The 20,651-nt window shown below is 36.3% G+C and overlaps 1 protein-coding gene across 3 annotated transcripts; it reads left to right on the forward strand.

The window, feature by feature from the left end:
- The first annotated feature begins 3,078 nt into the window (after positions 1–3,078).
- On the forward strand, positions 3,079–17,635 carry LOC131150500 (cysteine synthase-like). 3 transcript variants are annotated; one of them, XM_058101240.1, is made up of 11 exons: positions 3,079–3,578; positions 8,084–8,193; positions 8,691–8,748; positions 9,825–10,157; positions 10,996–11,133; positions 11,214–11,265; positions 11,397–11,476; positions 16,466–16,525; positions 16,723–16,803; positions 17,172–17,319; positions 17,413–17,635. In XM_058101240.1, exons 1-10 carry the CDS (start codon positions 3,351–3,353, stop codon positions 17,259–17,261), a joined length of 1,230 nt encoding a protein of 409 aa, XP_057957223.1. In that variant the 5' UTR covers positions 3,079–3,350; the 3' UTR covers positions 17,262–17,319; positions 17,413–17,635. The 3 variants fall into 3 exon arrangements, with proteins under 3 accessions (XP_057957223.1, XP_057957224.1, XP_057957225.1); XM_058101241.1 differs by having other exon boundaries at positions 9,825–10,088; XM_058101242.1 differs by having other exon boundaries at positions 9,825–10,088; positions 17,172–17,635.
- The last annotated feature ends 3,016 nt before the right edge of the window (positions 17,636–20,651 follow it).

Here is a 20,651-nt window from a genome sequence, read left to right on the forward strand (position 1 = left end):
CCAAAAATGACTCTAACCTTTTTAAAATAATTTTTGACCTTATAAAAATATTTTCCAGGTATTTTAAAAAGTATCTAGGTCTAAGTTAACCTAAGAGCTTAAAAATATTTCAAATGATATTTTAAACATTAAAGTACTTACATGAAAACGTCTAAACCTTTTCTCATTCTAGGTTCTTGAGTCTTCATGTTTTATTTCTTCAAGCTTCCATATTTTCTTCAAGCTTTCATATTCTTTGAGTTTTAGGTTCTTGAGTCTTCATGTTTTGTTTCTTCAAGCTTCCATCTTTTCTTCAAACTTTCATATTCTTTGAGTTTTATCACTTTGCCTTTCTTTGGATCTTTTAATATTCTTTGGCTTCAACAACTCATTCATGTCTTCATATTCTTCAAGGTTTAATATATCATCTTTAAATCCATGCTTTGACTCTTTTAAGTTTCATTTGATCCTCTTGAGCACTTTGACCTTGCTTTCTCATATATGAGCCCTGAAATATCATTACTCACACAAATACATTGAATTTCACTTGTTTGTTAGCATCAAAACAAGATAACAAGGTTTTAAGCCTTATAAGGCCAACACCTTTTGATTTTTCCTTCCTATTATCATTTAATTCCCATTTTATTCGGGTCGTTACAATACATCTCATTCTCTCCAGTATGGTGCGATTCATCCTTTCGGCAATTCCATTTTGTTGAGGGGCTTTCTTGACGGTCTTTTGATGTCTAATGCCTTGCTGTAACAATATGCATCAAATGGGCCAATGTACTCTCCACCATTATCCGAACGCACACATTTCACCTTCTTTCCAATCTCCCTTTCAACTTTAACTTGAAAATGCTTAAATACATCTAAAATTTGATCTTGAGTCTTCCTAAACTTTTCTTGAACAATCATCAATAAAAGTAACAAAATAAAGTGCACCACCATGAGATTTAACTTTCAATGGATTACATACATTGGAATGTATCAAATCTAGAATATTAGATTTTTTAGTAACAAACTTTGTATGAAAAGAAGCTCTATGTTGCGTACAGGTCAAACAATGAATACAAGCTTTAAGAGAAGTACATTTCATTCTGGGTAGAAGCTTCTTTTTGAATTAAAACTACATTCCTTTTTCACTCATGTGCCCAAGCTGCTTATGCCACAAATCAGTGGAAGAGTGACTCTCAATTGCATTCGCAATACCATTACCAGTTTTACCTTGCATCATATAGAGTGTACCAGTCTTCTTGCCTTTAGCTACCACCAAGTTACCCTTTGTGGGCTTCCATTTTCCATCACCAAAATGGTTGTCAAACCTTTCATCATCAAGCTTTCCAGTAGATATCAAATTTAGCCGAATGTCGGGAACAGATCTCACATCTTTGAGCATCAACTTACATCCAAGATTTGTTTCCAAACAAACATTTCCCATGCCAACAATTTTTGACAAACCTTCATTTCTCATCCGAACAAATCCATAATTGCCTTTGGAATAAGAAATGAAGAAATCTTCTCGAGAAGTGACATGGAATGACACATCAGAATCAATAACCCAATCAATCTTTTGACTTGTGAAATTAATGCAATTTTCAGCACAAACAACCATAAGATCACCATCAGATGCAACTGAAGTTGTGTCTTCATGCTTTTTCTCAAAATTGTTCTCTTTGTTTTGCTCCTTGAATTTCAATTTTTTACACTCCCGCTTCATATGCCCCTTTTTATGACAATAGTGGCACTCAATATCTTTTTTCGAAACTGAGCTGGACCAGCCTCTTGATTTATCATTGCGGTGAGAATATTTACTTTCACTTCTGCCTCTCTTCCGATTTTCTGTCACTAGTACCTCTGAATGAAAAGAGCCAATTGATTTTCTTCTAATTTCTTCATTCAACAAGTTGTTAGTTACTTGATTTAGAGTAACAATTCCATCAGGAGCCGAATTACAAATTATCACAATCAAAGTCTCCCAACTTTCCGGTAAAGAGTTAAGAAGCATTAAGGCCTACAATTCATCATCAAAAACTATTTTCATAGTAGTAAGCTGATTGATAATATTTTTCACCTCATTCAAATGCTCAATAATAAGACTGCCATTTTATATTTCAAGTTCACTAATTTTTAAAGAAGAAAAGTTTTATTTATAGCCAACTTTTTATCATAAAGACCCTCTAATTTTTTCCACAATTCATGTGCCAAAATTTCGGTAGAAACATGATGAAAAATACTATCATCAATCTATTGTTGGATAACACCAACGGTTTTTCTATTAAGTTTATTCCACTCATCATCACTCGTGTCTTTAAGCTTTCGACTATTACCCTAAATAGATTCATCCAAATCTTTGCAAAATAAAAGGTCTTACATTTTTATTTTCCAAGTTACCCAATTGTTTCCATTGAAACTAATCATACGATCAACATTACCATCCATAATTTATACAAAACTAATGAGTCCAAATAATACGGCTTAGATACCACTTGTTGGGAAAAATATTTTATATACGAACAAATTCTCACAAGTAAATGAGTAATGCAAATAATAAATAAAAAATAAGATACAAGAAATTTAATATGATTTCCTCAAATATTGAGTTACGTACACAAGACACGGCGGTCCAAATTCACCAAATATGTTATAAAAAGTAAATACAAAACAATAAGTCTTACAAATACACAAGAGTCTAGTAAGATGGAAAGATTTCATCAATATTATGAATAAAATTTTTGAAAGAACCAACCAAAATAGCACATGTAGCAAAATACTAATATGCTATTAATAATAAACAGCCTGAGATGCACAGGAATGACCGGCGGAGCTGCTGCAGAAAATGGAGAGGATCACTGGCGCTGATGCTAGTTGCAGTGGAGGGAGCTCGTATTGGAAAATCAGAGAGTGGAATGGCTGCATGCAGGAAAAATGGAGATAAAAAGGAGATAAGGGGCAGCCAGCTATTGCTGCGCGTGATGCCTTTGTGCTGAAGGTGAGTGCTGAGAAGCCAACAAGCATTAAAAAAATATTCACTTTCCAATTGTTGGGCCCACAAGGAAGGAAAACCCAACACTTTTTTCCGCTTCTCTTGTGCGTGTGTATTCATCTTCTTCTTCACACTCTTTCTTATATAGCAGGGTGAGGATTTAAAATTTTTAATTCAAGGGAGTATTGGACGGATGAGGAGGAGACAAGAGGTGATGGTCATGGCCGTGGGGGACATCCCTGATGGGCATAAATTATTTTATAACACTCAAGAGTTTATTGCGAGCCTTTTGTGGCCTATGCGCAGCGAGAATCATAAGCGAAAGAGAAAAAGCAAGACGACATAGCTGACTGGCTTGAAGCAATCTCTCTCTTTCTTCTCAACAATGGCTTCTGCTTCCTTGTACAACCCCTTGACGTCCCTCTGCTACTCCAAATCGGAGCTTCGTTCGAACAATCAGGTCCCGAAGCAGCCTCGGGTGGCCCCTGCGCCTCTGAGCCCGAACCATTCTAAGTCCGTGAAGCTCTCTTTCTCTGTAGCCTGCAAAGCCGTGTCTGTAAGGCCCCAAAAAACTGAGACAGAACGCCTCAACATTGCTGAAGATGTGACTCAGGTGATGAGAAATGAAAAATGTTCAGTTTTTTTTTTTGGAGTGATTCATGGGAATTACCAAGTGGGTCGTCTGTGATTCTTGAAGTTTCGCTTGGAATTGTTTAAAATTTCAGATTTTCCGTGCTTTTAGTATGGTCTAATATTGCTGATATGTTACTGGGTGATGAATGTTTTTATTTTTCTTTTAATGAATTGTTCACGAGAATTGCCAAGTGGGTCGTCTTTCATCCCTGAATTTTGGTTCTGAAGTTCTCTTATTTTATCAAATTTTCCCACAGATTGAGAAGATTGGTTTGTTTTTTTTTTGAATTATTCATGAGAATTGCCAAGCGGGTCATCTTTCATTCCTGAAATTTGACTCTGAAGTCTGAAGTGGCCTAATTTTTCGAATTTTGCACAGCTTTGGAAGGGTCATTTAATATATTTTTTTCTGAATTATTCATCAGAAATCTGGCTGTGAATTTTGTGTATCTCAGAAGGGTCCCAAGATTACCGGATATGTCATTCTGGAAATGAAGTTAATTGGTTTTTTGCATGATGCACGAGAATTGCCATGTGGGTCGTCTGTAATTCTTGAAGTTTGGCTTGGAATTGTTTAATAGTTCAAAATTTCCACCATCTTAAAATTGTTTATGTTACTGAATATGTTATACTGCGATGAATGTGGTGTTTATTTATCTATTTATTTATTATTTATTAAATTATTCATGAGAATGGCCAAGTTGGTTGCTTTCAAAATTTCTACAGATTTAGAAGGGCACCAATATTGCTGAGTATGTTACTCTGGGAATGTAGTTAGTTGATTTTGGAGTGAAATGCTAAGTTAATTCTTCTACTATTGACTGGAGTCTATTTTAGTCATTATACTTTTTCTGCTAAGTGAATTGCAATATTTTACTTGGAATTTTTGAATGAGGAGATGCGAGCTGTCAAAATTTACTAGTTAGAAGAAGAAAATGAACTAATTTTACATTTACTTATTTTTAGGTAGTTTGGGTTTATCCTTTTCTGTTTTTTCCCTTTAAAGATTGATGTTTGGCAGTAGATGATAGAATTTAGGTCAAAAGAATATCGATGGCTTCGGCTTGTGATTACTGTGTGTAGAGAAGTCAGGAAAACACTGATCACATTCTTTCTTTAGGCGAGGTGGCTTCAGAGGTTTGGCGTCGGGCTAGTGTGGTGCTGGGGGATTTCTTTCCAACGGTTCCTTCCCTGGAAAAACAGAATTGCAAACTAGTTCTACTTTGCTCGAAAATCATCTATTAAAGATATTTTAATTGGTTTATTACGTGGTGCCTCTAGAATCGAAGATGTAAAATGAGATAGAAGGAGTTTATCAAAGTGTGAATCAGACATGGAGAAGTGTTCGATACTGAGTTAGTTCTTTGCCTAAGAGCTCAATTTTTTTTTGAAAATTGAAGATATTGGACATTACATTTTTGAAAGAGTTTCAAATTCAGCATCAGGGAGTTTGCGTCAGGTCTAGAAAAATTATTTCGTGGGTTAAACCCCCAGTAGGGTGGATAAAACTTAATTGTGATGGGAGCTGTAAGGGCATTCTGGGTACTTTAGGAGGTGGAAATTCGGGACTGCCATGGTATGGTGAAAGCGGTTTTTTCAAGCTATTTTGGCAATGGTACGAACAATAGTGCGGAATTAAAAGCAATTCTAGAAGGAATTTGTTTATGCAAACGACTTCATTATTTTAATGTGTTAGCTTTGGTGTATTCCCAAGAGGGGGGTGAATTGGAATTTTAAATTTTCTTCCTAGGTTCAACTAATCCAACAACCAGTATTACACAAACCTTGGGTCTGTCTATGCAGTTCCAATATGCGCTGATAAATATAACGTGCGGAAATTTAAATTCCGGAAATATAAACAGTGCATACACGATATGTTATCGGGGTTCGACCAACTGTGCCTACGTCCCCGCCTTGGCTCACCAGCACAATGATTCTACTACGGCTCACTTAACGGGTGAAACGGCACCGTTTACAACCAGGTCAATTAGCGGGGTTGACCTTAACCTACACCTTACTAGGATGGTGCACCTAGCATTCCTAACCAAGTCTAAGTCAATCCAAGACTATTCCATAGGGCTAATCTTCCTCTTCTAGCCCACGCCTGGAATACAACAAATGTATGAAAATTTACGTACACGGAAATGCTTCTTACACAAACGAATATGTACCACTAAGCACAGTATAATCAATCAATCTATGCACATCAATTATATAGGAACAGTAAGCTCAGTGATGTGATTTTGTGCAAGCAAATACTTAGCAAAGATATAATCTCAAGTATGCTCAAGAGTGTATGAACAAGCTATTTCTTTGAAACAAGATATTCAAATCTCAATAATAAATCAGGGTTTCAAATATGCTGCAACAATATTCAAATCAATTCAAAAAATATTTTCTTCAATGAAGTAGGCTCAAGAGTTGTTTGAAAAATAATATAGCTTGTAAAATATTTGCACACCAAAAGTATAGCTAAAGGAATCTTGCAATGACAATGCAAAGATCCTTAAGCTAATGAGTTTTTCTTAACACTAGATTTATCAAATAAAATCTGTGGGATAACTCTTTATTTAACTCTCAAAAATCAACAAACAATCAAACATAATGTTGAGAGTATTAAGCAATCAATAATATAGCAATAACACACTAAGAACTCTCACAAAGTTAAGATGAATCAAAGGAATGAATGTATGAGAGTATTTTGAGTAGTATGGGAGTAGTATGAGCAAAATAGGGTTTTGAAAAATAGAGAGAATTTTAGCTTAATTCTATTTGCTAATCCACTCTTAATTTTGCAAATGAGCTTGTATATATAGGCATAGGCAAAATTATGATCATTGGGGACTCAATGAGCATTATTAAAAAAATTTTAAACTTGTTTAAAGAAAATAACTCCATTTAATCTCAGTAAAAAAATAAACAACCCGAGAGGTTCCGGATGCCCGACCCAAGGTTCAGGTGCCCGAATAGACACAATGCAAAAAGGTGTTGTTCGAGGTTCGGGTGCCCAAAAAATGGGTTCGGTTAGCTGAATTAGGCGATTCCTCAAAAGGTCCGCAATTCGGTCGCCTGTTCCTAAGTTTGGTAGCCCGAGGGTAAAATGAGCTGTAGTTTCAAGTGCCTGGGGACGATGGAAAAGTACATTGTACTGGTTCGATTGACCAGAACGCTACGGTCCTTTCGAGTTCGGTCGCCTGAACCCAGGTCAACATTTTGACCGGTCAACTGTTCGGTCGACCGAGGCAAAATACATTGTCAAGTTCGGTCGCCCGAAGTCATATGATTTTGCATTTTAAGTCCAATTTCAAAACATAATATTCTTCAGATAATATATGTGATAATGGGGACTTTCCTAAGTGTTGTGCAAGGACTCAGGGTCTTTTTAAGGTCTTTTGAGGACACCGAAAAAATCAGGCGTCGGTCGACCGAAAAGTGATCCCTAAGGTCTTTCTATGGTCTGTGTATGATCATTTGCTGAGCTTACTTCCTACATGCATGACATGCAGAGATTATTACAAATCTGTTTAAACTGAAATTATTACAGACCCAATGATAAAAAATACAACAATACATATGCTGGGTCTTCGCTTCTCTTCAGGTTGTCGCATGCCATCATATGAACTTGCCGATGAGAACCTGCGCACAAACTTGAAAACCATTAAATACCAGAGTATTTATCACGATCAAAATAAGGGTGTGACCCATAGGGTCAATATAATGTGATTATTGAAAGTGATTAACAAATTGTTGTTAATTGACTTCGGAAAGGTAAATGTACCTTGTGGTATCTTTGGGATTTTTGGGAGGACCTCATGGCAAAACTAGAAGGAGTGAATTTCATGGTGATCCATCAATATAGGGAAGACAATAGTGTGGCTGATTTTCTTGCTGGAGAAGGAGAAATGGGAAACAATGTCATCTACGAAGAACAACATCTTTTACCAGATTTTCTGAAAGGTATCCTTTGGATAGATAGATTGAGTCACACTTTCTTTCGTCATTAGTTTATCCTCTCAATTTTTGTTTGGTTGGTTTAGATTTTTTGATTTTAGTTTATTTTATTATTTTTTTTTTTTGATAGGCCTATTTAGATTTGTTTCTCATTTAGTTTTGTTTGGATTTGTAGTCCTGTTTTAGTTGGTTGTTAGTGTTGTTTTTGGGAAGCTTTTAATTTTTTTATCTGTAATCTCCTAATGCTTGTCTTGTAACCATGGTATTCCTCCGCCAAAAGTGAGGGTATATCAATAAATAAATGGAGGTGTTGCTCTCCTTTAGTAAAAAAAAAAATGGTGGAAAAGGATTCATATTGCCGACCGCACATAGTGGAACTTAAGGATTATTATTGTTGTTGTTTTTTGGGTTCAAAATCTGTGTGTCTCAGTGTTTTTATCCCTCCCCCTCCTCTTGCTTTCACGTTATGGTCATTACATGAATTAACATTTTGATTTTTTAATTTGTTTTTTCAATTACATTTTTGCAACACAGCTTATAGGGAAGACACCGATGGTATACCTGAATAATATTGTAAAGGGAACTGTTGCAAACATTGCTGCTAAGCTTGAGACCATGGAACCATGTGCCAGTGTCAAAGACAGGTGAGAAATGTTAACTGTTACCCAAGTTTTCGACTTTTATAAGCATCTTGTAGCCTGCATACATGGCATGCTAGCTCAATAATAGGACCAAACAGATACAGAGGTAGCAGCGGAGAGTATTCTGCATGAAGTGACTTGATCCAATGATGTCGGACCCTTTGCTTTTGATCCTTTCTTTAGAAGACAGAAAATTTTACCAGAATATATTTTAAATCAGAATCTTCCATAGTTAATTGATTGTTCTGGAGGTCCTGCACCATTATAACTAGACCATGTGTTCAGTTTAAGTTGGTTGGGGATACTAAATGTTAAATCTTGGGTTTTAGAAGCAAGATGTGCCAGTATTACGTGTATGTGATAAAAAAAATCCCAATCCTGATTACTGTTCCCAAAAGCAGTTGGGACTGGGATAAGATTCACTTTAATTGTGATGTTTAGTTACTGTTATTAATTTTGTATGTTGTGTGTATGTTAATTCTTCTAATATATGATTCCAGGATAGCTTACAGTATGATAGCTGATGCTGAGCAAAAAGGGGTTATTATTCCCGGGAAGGTACAGATAGTAGATAGAACTCGTATAAACTAGTGTAGACTCATGCAATTCACAATTTCTATTTATTTTATTGTTTATTAAATACTATTATTACGTATCTCATAACATGAGAATGTTGCTGCTGCTGTTTTTTTATTTTCTAAGGAGGATTTCTTATGCTCCTTTTCCTGTTAGTCTAGTTTCTCTTCAATAATATCTCTTTTTTTTCGATAAAAAAAAATGTTGTTGTTGCCTCCTAACACTCAATCTCATTAACATGTAATATAAGCAATATTTAATATATACTTAGTCTAAATGACATTGTGCCAGCTTAAGCATTTAGGTGGGTGGCTCTCGATATGCTATTAGGAGTTGTAACTCATTTTTCAATCATTTGATTTGTGCCTCCTTGTCTTTTCCTAGTGTTGATTCTATTTGGAATGCTAAAGTTCCTTTGAAGTTCAAGGCTTTTGTTTGGTTGGCTGTCCTTTGGTAGTTAATATCAACAATCTGTTGTAGAGTAGGAGATCCGATAAAGCTCTATCCCAATGATTTAGCATGTGTTTGATATTGCTGGGACCCACTCTCATCTTTTATTTTACTGCTCGGCAGCTTGGAATTTTTGGAACGAATGGTTTGGTTTATTTGGAGAGAGTTGGGTACACCCAGACTTAATACAGACTTTCTTGCTTATTTCTTTTAGAGGGTTTGGAATGGTTAGAGTTTAATATAATGAAAATTTTAAAATTTTGATGGGTCTATATGCAAATCTTCAACCCTGCCACCCCTACTTCCACTACTAAACATAGAGTTTGTGACACAAAACTCTCCTGTTGTAGAAACTGAAGCCGGCCTGCTTTTCTGTTACTGACTTATATGTTGCTCTATTTGGGAGAAAATATAACTTAAGTTACTTTTCTTTTTTTTTTTCTTTATGCAAATTTTTATAAACAAATATGATATAGCACATAATGACTGATTCGAAATTTCAAATTATTCTGCATATTCTGTTTTTTGTGGAGTGTGGGCTCAACGCATTCGTTGCTTCTGCTTGTCAATCATTTTAACTGGAATTTTCTTGCTTCTGTAATTTCTAGAGCGTTCTGGTGGAGCCAACAAGTGGAAACACTGGCATTGGTCTTGCATTTATAGCTGCCTCAAAAGGATATAGACTCATATTGACTATGCCGGCTTCAATGAGCATGGAAAGAAGGGTTCTTTTAAAAGCATTTGGAGCAGAGGTCATAATAACTGATCCAGCTAAAGACATGAAAGGAGCAATTGAAAAAGCTGAAGAGATTTTGAATAAAACACCAAATGCTTACATGCTTCGACAATCTGACAATCCTGCAAATCCTAAGGTTTGTGGCAACCGATACCCTGTTGCTTCTGGGGTGCACTTCAGGACTAATTCTATTCCTCGTTTTCCGGTAATTTACTTTTATTCCAACCTTTTGACCATGAGTTCATTTAGACCAAAAAAAAACATGTGGGGGTCATACAGATAGAATGCCATATGTACAGTTCGTAACTTCTTAACCGGCTTCATGATGGAAATGGAGCTCAAATCTTCCAAAATGAAATTTTCCTGCAAGCTTGAAGCTTATGCTCTTTAAGATTGAACTCTACAGAATGAGAATTTATTTATTTATTTATTATCAGACAAAATAAACAGTCAAAGTAGATTTAGTAAAAATGATCTACCATAGATATTCCCTCTTTCTAGATTTTGTGTTGCCTGAAATGATCATGATTGTATCAGTTCTTGGGCAATTAACCCCAAAAATTCAAAAAGTAAACCTTTTCATTTCGAGTGAATTCAAAGGGTTCAAATTCGTCTGATATTATAATTTTCTTGAGCTGATAGACCTTTTAGGTGACCCCCACTATGTGATCATCATCAGAGAGCTTGCAAACTGGACATATGTTTCTTATAGAGGTTTAAATACTCGATCCATGTAAACCATGGAAAAATGTCAGCATAGTGTGTTCCTAAATGATGTCGATATATTAGATAGGACCATCTATAGGATGACTTCCTGGACATGGTCTCTTGAATCTCTTATATCTGTGGATTGTACAGTTGCATGGCGCTTTGTCTATCCTGAAGAACAATGATTTTGAATCCATTCCTTAACCGTAGATTAATGACAATGAGACATTTTTTCTGGTTTTGTCTTTAACCCATTTTGTAATTTTTGATTGATAAGGAGAAGACACTATTTCTTATTTTGTGAGCTTGATTGTAAAATCACTTATTTTGTGCAGATACACTATGAAACTACTGGTCCAGAGATTTGGGAAGATACAAGAGGCAAGGTGGATATCTTTATTGCTGGAATTGGAACTGGTGGAACCATTTCTGGGGTTGGTAGGTTCCTTAAAGAGAAAAATCCTAGAACAAAGGTAGATCTTCCCCCATTAAGAATGGGCAAACCTCATATTCATGACCATCAGCATCCTTATATCACTTGGTAATTTATCAGGTTATTGGCGTGGAACCTTTGGAAAGCAATATTCTATCGGGCGGAAAGCCTGGTAAGTTATGAAAAGAGGAAAAAAAAAAACATTTTTAGCTCTTCCTAGTTTTGACTAATGTTTCTTTAATTCTTTCTTCCATTCAAAAAATTTAATTTTTAATCTGGTGTTCTTCATACTATTAAATGCAGGTCCTCACAAAATTCAAGGGATTGGAGCTGGTTTTATACCCAGAAATTTGAATCAAGATGTGGTTGATGAAATAGTTGAGGTCAAGTCTGATTCCCTTCATATTTATTAATATAAAATTGTCCTGTTCCTCTTTTATTCTCTAAAGAAGGTTTTCTATTCTTTTTGTATCTCAAGAATTTGGCAAATCATAGAGCTTACAACTGCATGGACTTGTCCTTAATTTTTTTTTTTTTTTGGTGGGGGGGGGGGGGGGGGGGGGGTGGGGGGTTGTGGAGCTATAATATTAGGAAGAAAAATGTGATGATTATCTTGTCTAATCTTCAAAATTCATTTTTTTTGGTAGGCTTACGTTGGCCTTGGACCTCACAATAGGAGTTAGCCCATCTCCCATTCCATACCCCTTCCCAACCTCCGTTTGACTACTTGTTTGCTTTTGCTGGATACCTTGTCCATTAATTTGCACTTAAAATGTAGTGTGGATCTTCCACGGAACAGTTTTAAAGAATTCGAGATCCACTGTAAAACTATAAAAAATATAGTTGTAGAATATGGTTGCAGAAAAGTTGTAGACTGCTACTTCAATAAGCAATGCATATTTTAGGTTCCATTTACTGACCCAGGAAGGGTGGGACTGAGGAGGAAGTCTCCTTTATTGAGAACTAAGTTGAAATTATTCTGTTTCTATTTTATGTCTCCTTGGATGAAGTGTTGAATTATTAACAATATAATTTGATATATTTTTAATTCATTTTGATCATAGGTTTGAGATAGGAGAAAAAAGTTGCAGAGAATATAGGCTTAGTATCTTGACTCATGAACCTAGTTCTGTTGGATGTCATTTGATAGATTAGTAAGCTTAGTCGTGATCAGACCATTGAAAAGTTGGCAGCATAATACAGCTTTGATGTCCACTAGCCCAACTTTGAGAGGTAGCTTTGGTCTCAGCTACATCAAGGTACTTGGCTAGAAAGGAATGAATAATTTTTCAAAAGAAAATTAATATATGCTAGTCAGAAAGTAACCTTGATCCCGTTAAGTTGACATTGGATTTTCTTCTATTTTCTCTTTCGACAAGAAATTAAATTCAGATGAAAATTTCCTATGATAGAACTGAAGCGAGTTCTTAGCAAAGTCCATCTTGGTCTGTTTTTCTTTAAGACCCTGTTTGTATCTTGGAGAAAATTAGGGAAAAGAAAGGAAAATAAAATGGAATCCACTCTTTCATGTTTGATTATCAAGGAAAGTGGGAAAGAAAATGAAGAATATACCAACTTTTTGACTTTACACATAGTTATCATTTTATTTTTCTTAATAATATTAGAACAAGTTTTCATTTTTAATAGTACTTTGAGAGAAAATACACTGAAAAATGACTTCCCTTCTTATTTACCTTTCCCAGACAAAATCGTTGATCCAAACAGACCCTAAAAGTTTTCAGTCTCTAATTTAGCGTCCTTATCAATGTAGATTTAGTTCCTTTCATTTCACACTGCCAAAGGTAATATTGTGCATAAAATGCTGGGTACCCGAATTGCTGGTAACTTGGCTTTGTTAGGAAAATGATCGACGAGCAACAATCGCACAAGCAAAATTACGCAACACAAATGTGAGACCAGATTTATGTGGTTCGGTCCACTGTGACCTACGTCCATGGGAGAGCTCAAATCTACTGAAATTACGGGGAGATTTACACAAGGAGAAGGAGGAGGCTACTGCCCTCAACTCCTCTCTCACTCTCACAAGGATTCACTCTTCCTCACACACAGCCCTCTGCACACACAACTCTCTACACTCTGCACCTCACAACACAGCACCACACAGTTACACTTCTGCAACTCACCACACACACTGCTGCAAAGTCACAAGAGGTGGGCAGATTTGGGGCCGTCCATCTCCAGTTCAACATTTTCTGCTGGGTGGTGCGGCTGCTGATACCCATTCGAGCCACACATCCTAACAATCTCCACCTTGGCGAGTATCAACTCCCAAGTCCATAGCTCCACCTTGACACGAACTCGATCAATGCAAGTCTTTATAGTTTGGTTCAAACATCTGAACCATGCAAAGAGTACCGCCTTCTTCATCAGAAAACCGAACTCGTCTATTTATTTCTGATGACGTACCGCTATCATCATCTGAGGTCAAACCACCAACAACTGTGGTTCCCATTAACTGATATAGCCCATGAGACTCCTTCCCAGTGAATATCTTTGAGTTGCGTCATGTCACCTCCATAGCTCCACCTGCGACAGAGATTTGATAGCCCTTAGAATCCAACCGACTAAGGGAGATCAAATTTCTTCGCATCATTGGTACGAAGCTTACATCATCCAAAATACGGACTGCTCCAACAGGCGTCTTCAGCTTCACAAATCCGATCCCTCTGATATCGCATGAAGACCCATCACCGAGTGATACCGTACGGTGAACTTCTTTGAAAGAATGGAAAAATTCTTTCTTAAAACAGACATGAACTGAACTCCCAGAGTCCAAAATCCATCCATCATCGTTTGGACTGCCATGAGCATTCATGTTCTTCTTCATCAATTTTCGGCACTCTCTCTTCATATGGCCGTGCCTTTTGTAGTATCGACACTGCACATTTCTTCGACTGATTTGTTGTCGTGAGCTGCTCACCGTTACAAGGGCCTCATCATTGGCATACCACGAGACATTCTCTGATACATTGATACCATCTTGTATCTTCTTTTCTTCTTCGTATCGTTTTCTATCTTCACAGTCCCTCTTGAAGTGTCCCTTTTTATCACACCAGTAACATACGACTTCGCTCGTTTCTCGTCCTCTTGATTTTGAACGCCATTGCTTACCTCCAAACTTTTGATCTTTGCTTCTTCCTTGTCTCTCACTGTTAGCTACCAAAGCTTGCTCAGGAGACGTCACAATCGGCTTTCTTAACGTCTCAGAATCTTAAAGTGATGCCATCACATCATCCAACTTCAAGGTTTTCTTCCCCACGAGCAATGCAGTTACCAGTCCATCAAATGAAGCTGGTAGAGACGACAAAAGTAGAATTGCCTTATCTTCTTCATCAATCTTTACTCTGAGGCTCAACAACTGGGTCAAAATCTTGTTATAATCATTTATGTGATCAAAAAGGCTGCTTCCCTCGTTCATTCGAAGTTGATACAATTTCTTCTTCAGAAACAATTTATTGGTAAGGGATTTCGCCATATACCTTTGCTCCAATTTCTTCCAGAGCTCCATTGGTGAGGTTTCGTCTAACACCAAATACTTAACTTCATTTGCCAGACACAATCGGATTGTGCTAACCGTCTTCATCTCTAATTCGGTCCAATCATCATCTTTGAAATTATCTGGCTTCTTCCTGATCAACGGCTTGATCAAGCCTTGTTGAACCAAAATGTCCTTCACCGTGCTCTGCCATAAACTGAAGTTGTTCCGCCCATCGAACTTCTCTACCTCAAACTTTGAAGTGCCAATACCTGTCATTCTGCTCCGAATCTCAATAAACGGACACCACCAATGGCTCCGGAACGGCCGAAAACCTTTGAAATGGTTCAAGCCGCTCGAAAAACCGACCCAAAATGGCTCTGAAAAGCCCGGTCAAACTAGACAACAAAAGTCAACTTTAACGAAATATTCCTTCCTCTGACGGAATATTCCCTGACGACATTAATGACGCCGTTAACAGCGTCGTTTGCTGACGTGGCACCGTGGCTCCCACTGCTGACATGGCCTGGGCCCACCTGCTGACGTGGCCTGGGACCCACCTCCTGTGGGGCCCACTGCTGACGTGGCACGGGACACCTCTTGTAGGCCGACCTGCTGACGTGGACTGTACGGACTGCTGACGTGTCGCTGGGCCCCTGCTGGCGTGGCCGCTGACTGTGCGGATGGCACAGCGCTGATGTGGCGCTTTGACGCTGGCTGACGCGGCGCTTACGTGGCCGCTGACGTCAGCGTCGTCAACCTTCGAACGTGCGCTGGATGTTTGCCAACGCGTGGGCGCCCGTGAACCTACTTCCTGATCAACAGCCAGCGCGTCAGAGCACGTGCGTGAGCGTGGCAACGCGGTCTTTCCGCCGGTGGCGCGTGGGAGCGCGTGCATCTTCTTCCTAGCTCCGTTTGAGCTGCGGTTACCGCCGTTCGCTTCGTCTTGACGAGAGGAATGTTGTAGTGGTCTCAAAATCGAGTTTTGAGCTACTGGGCAGAGGCTCAAATCTGGGAATTTTGCTTCGATCCAACGATTTTGCTCCAACCTCGCTCTAATACCAATTGTTAGGAAAATGATCGACGAGCAATAATCGCACAAGCAAAATTACGCAACACAAATGTGAGACCAGATTTACGTGGTTCGGTCCACTGTGACCTACGTCCACGGGAGAGCTCAAATCTACTGAAATTACGGGGAGATTTACACAAGGAGAAGGAGGAGGCTACTGCCCTCAACTCCTCACTCACTCTCACAAGGATTCACTCTTCCTCACACACAGCCCTCTGCACACACAACTCTCTGCACTCTGCACCTCACAACACAGCACCACACAGTTACACTTCTGCAACTCACCACACACACTGCTGCAAAGTCACAAGAGGTGGGCAGATTTGGTGGCCGTCCATCTCCAGTTCAACATTTTCTGCTGGGTGGTGCGGCTGCTGATACCCATACGAGCCACACTTCCTAACAGGCTTAAGGCTGTAGCCATTAGGTAATTAATGAAATCTCAATAAGCATGTACAATGCATATTATTATTTTTTTTTTTTTAAAGAAAATAGTTACCGCAAAATGGAGGCTCAAAACCTGTGGACATGCCCTATTTCTTCAGGCATTCCTGGTAATGTGTTCTTCACATTTAACTGTTGTATGTGAACTTGCATACATATAGATGATATATTATTATGTTCATAATATATGAGGTATATTATCTATGAGTTGTACCTTGTAGGATATGTGGCTCAAATTCTGAGTTGCTGATATTCATGACTTTTCCCAGGAGTAGTGAATATCCATATTGCTGTTGCATTGGTATAGAATTGTTTTCACTATTGTGTATTTTAGTTCTCAATGGTTGTAAATTTGTTCAGATATCAAGTGATGAAGCTTTTGAAACGGCAAAGAAGTTAGCACTCAAGGAAGGCTTATTGGTTAGTTCTTGCACTCTCTCTCTCTCTCTCTCTATATATATATATATATATATTTTCTTGGAAGATTTTTGGGGGGGGGGGGGGGGCTGAGTTGTTCTACCAGACTAATTTTTTCATAAAATGAAGTTTTTGAATTCACCTTGTTTCTGAATATTCCATTTTAAAATCTTTCCTCATATTTTTAAATTTCTTAACAGGTGGGAATTTCTTCTGGAGCGGCTGCCGCTGCTGCAATGAGGGTTGGAAAGCGAGCTGAGAATGCAGGAAAGCTTATTGCGGTGTGTATTTCTTCTTTCGGATTACAATTTGAGTTCAAAAGACACTGAAGTTCCACAGTTCCATCCATTCTTGGATGTCAACTGTTAAGAAGCTATGCAGGACTTCGGGTAGAAATTGGGGGGAAAAAAGCATCTGTGGTCTATTAGCCATAGATGTTCCATCATCCTTTTTTACATTTTTTTCCTTCCTCTGTTCTTCGTTTTTAATGAATTCCTTTGCGCTCATTTGAAAAATCGATATGCTTGAGCCAACCATATTTGACACTACTCCTTCGATAATCAGTACAGCTAGAAAGCAATATGAGTTCCAGCATCTGCAGTTCAAGTTGTTATCTTGAACATCTTTTGTTGTGTTCGGATACTTGCAGGTTGTATTCCCCAGCTTCGGCGAACGATACCTCTCAGTTCTTTTCCAGTCAATTCGTGAAGAATGTGAGAAAATGCAACCTGTGCTGTGAAAATCCTTCTGCCCCGAGAAACCTCTGAGACACAAATTGTTGGAGAGAAAAAATTTTGGTGATCAACACAAACATCATTGGTTCTTATTATAGCTTTTCTTCCTTTTCCCTTTGATATCTGAATATACATTTTGCTCTCTTTATCCTCCAGGTGTGCCTGCAGGATGCATGGTGGTCGAACATTCTCCATTCATGACTGGTTTCTTCCTATTTGAAAGTTCATAATTTTATTGCTGAAATTGTTAGTATGCATTTCACTTGCAGCTTTGAATGCAAGAAGATTTTATTTTTCGTTGAAATGTTTCCCCTCTGTAAAATATTTCTGTGTTTGGTTAATAGTAAAATGCTTTCTATAACAACCTTTTGCCAATGAAGTGATTTTCCATTGCAGTGTTTAAGCTTCGAAAATTGTTCGGTAAAAATAAAAACAAGATCAATCTCTCCTATGCATAACTTTAAACATTGAGATTGAAATTTTTATCATGATAACTATTTTCTGATTATACTTTTTTTTCCATAATATATTTTCTGCCAAAATTTTAATAAAACCATTATCTTGGTAATTATTTTTTTGGTATATTAACTTTAGTTATGAGTGTTCAAGTTTATAGGTTGACATATTTAAATTTTATTACATATTAAATAGTCTTTGAAATGTGATTGAAATATATATAATTGTTGTCAAAATAGATTTCAGTCCCTAAATGTTTCATACTAGTTTTTCCAGTTATTTCAGAAAAAAAAATTTGCAATTTACTTCCAAAGCAATTGGGAAATAATGAAATTCTTTTCCTCAATAGAATAATTTAACATCTATTTAATTAGAATATTTTTCCACAAAACCCTCTATTAAATTATGAAATTGGCTAATCAAAACTTCTTAAGATGCAATCATACACTTTGAAGAATCGAAATTGAACCGTTCTAAAGGTTAATTGAAATTTAATTAATTGATTTTTATGTTAGCATGCAATATTTAATTGGATTGAACCGAATCATTGGATATAATTTAAAAATTTTAAGTCATTAAAAATTAATATTTTTAAATTTATTACAATTAATATGTAAATTTTAAAATTCATGCATTAATAAGTTGTCTAGATCACTTTTTCACTTCTACTATTTTGTTTTCTTTTTATCTTTAATATTTGCAACCCGAAATTTAACTTTAAAAATTTGAGAATGAATTAAAAAAGGTTCGACACATTGCATCAGATTTCGTGAAGCTAGATGAAATAAAAACAAACTAAAGTGATGATATTACAGTGTGTAAAATTGAAATAACCAATCACATGCTAATTAAGTACATTATAATTCATACCCATATGAAACTTACATATAATAACACAAAAAGAAAAACAAAGGTCCCCTACCTATAGAAAGCCAGTCACATATTGTATGTATGTTGTGAATTCCAAGCATGCATAGTGAAAGGGTATCTATATTAATTCCAATGAAGTATAGTTTATTTTTTTTATTGGACTAACATTTTTGTATTAGACCATTTTTATAAGCCCAACATCTTCTTAATACATAAGATAAAAGACATTCACCTCCCTTGAAGTTTGACAAAAAGATAGGGACCTTCTTTGAGGTTTCAAAAATTTCATTGACCTCTATTAAGGTTTCAAGAATTTTAGGGACCTTTCTTGAGATTTGCCAAAAAGATACAAATCTCTCCTTTTATTTTACAAAAAGATAAGTTTTTTTTAGGAACGGTTTGTGACATTTTTGAAACTTCAGGGGAAATCTTTAGAATTTTTGAAATCTCAAGTGAGGTCGATGTCTTTCTATCAAATCTCAGGAGAGTTTAGTGTCTTTTGCCCTAATAAATATTATATGAGACTATGACATACTTTTCCATTCATTCTTTGATGTTCTCTTTAGAGTGGTCTATAGCTGTATGTACGATCCATCCATGTGATAATATTCTTAGGATGACTTTGACATCAAGTTAATATAACAATGTTGACCTAATTCTGATGAGAATTTTTATTTTGTCCCACTAAATTTATGGTCTAGTCGTATAAATGGCATCTCACATAACTGAAGGCCAAATCATTCTTAGAAGGCCAAGATCTCCCCATTATACATACAATGTGGGTGACATAATTATTATTAATTAATTACGCTTCATTAATCGATTTAAAAAATATCAGTTATACAAATTGAATATATCTCTCTTTTGTGCATGTATATAAAGAGATATGAGTTATAATATTAATCACAAGTTGTGAAGATCGATATGACCATAGTGTTGTAGATGAGTTACGTATTCAAAAGAATATGAGAAAGACATGTTATGCACTTCAATCGAATTACTTAGATCGAGTTGGCTTGAGGAGCCTTTCAACCTTTTCTGAGAGTCAAGTGATGACGCAAGAGAAAGAAAAAAGAGATGGAGAATTGGGGTAGTTCAAAGATTTTTAGAATGCCTTAATTGGGTGCAATCAATTCTCACTGCTCACAAGATCTCTATCTAAAAATTATATTATATTTTATATAATCTTTGAAATGTGAATGACAAAAAGAAATATTGCAAAAATTAGTTCAAATCCAAGAAATGAGGCCTAAATGTTTCATTCTAGTTTTTTTTCACTTATTTTCAAAAAAATTAATTTGTTAGTTGCGTCCAATTTAAAGCATTAATGAAAATCTATTTTCCTCATTATAACAATATAACCTTCTACTTAATTAGAATATTTTACGTACAAAACCCTATATTCATGAAGAAATCACCTATTTTAATCTCATATGACTAATTCCGATCCCCCCTTTTTTTTAACTTTTTAAAATATACTAATATTTAATAAACCTGAAAATTCACTATAAAAATTGCAAAATGAATTTTTTTTTTAAACCAAAAGGGAGACATGATATATTTTTTATATCAAATTTCATAGATGCAGTCAATATTTGATTAATTGAAATGCAAAAGCCAAGGCAGAAATTTTTTTTTTTTTTTTAAATTTTTGAAGAGAAAAAGTTTGACACATTGCTTTGGATTCAGTGAAAACAAGATGAACTAAAAACAATCTAAAATGCTGATATTACAGTGTATAAAATTAAAATACACAATCACACGCTGATTGAGTACCATAAAATTCATACCCATATGAAACTTATATATATGTATAAACACAAAAGAAGAACAGAGATCCCCTACCTATTAGAACCACACATATTTTATCTATGTTGTGGATTCCAAGATTCCAAGCATGCAAAGCAGAACTACTAGTAATTAAAAATGCATATTGTGCATTCGTATTGAATGACTTAGAGTTGGCTTGAGAAACCCTTCAATCTGTTCTGGTCATCAAGTGATGATGCAAAAGGAAGGAAAAGAAAAAGAGGTGGAGAATTAGGGTAAAAGGTTTTATCAGAGACTTC

The sequence above is a fragment of the Malania oleifera genome, chromosome 3, assembly GCF_029873635.1.
Source record: "Malania oleifera isolate guangnan ecotype guangnan chromosome 3, ASM2987363v1, whole genome shotgun sequence".
In the NCBI taxonomy this organism is placed as follows: domain Eukaryota; kingdom Viridiplantae; phylum Streptophyta; class Magnoliopsida; order Santalales; family Ximeniaceae; genus Malania; species Malania oleifera.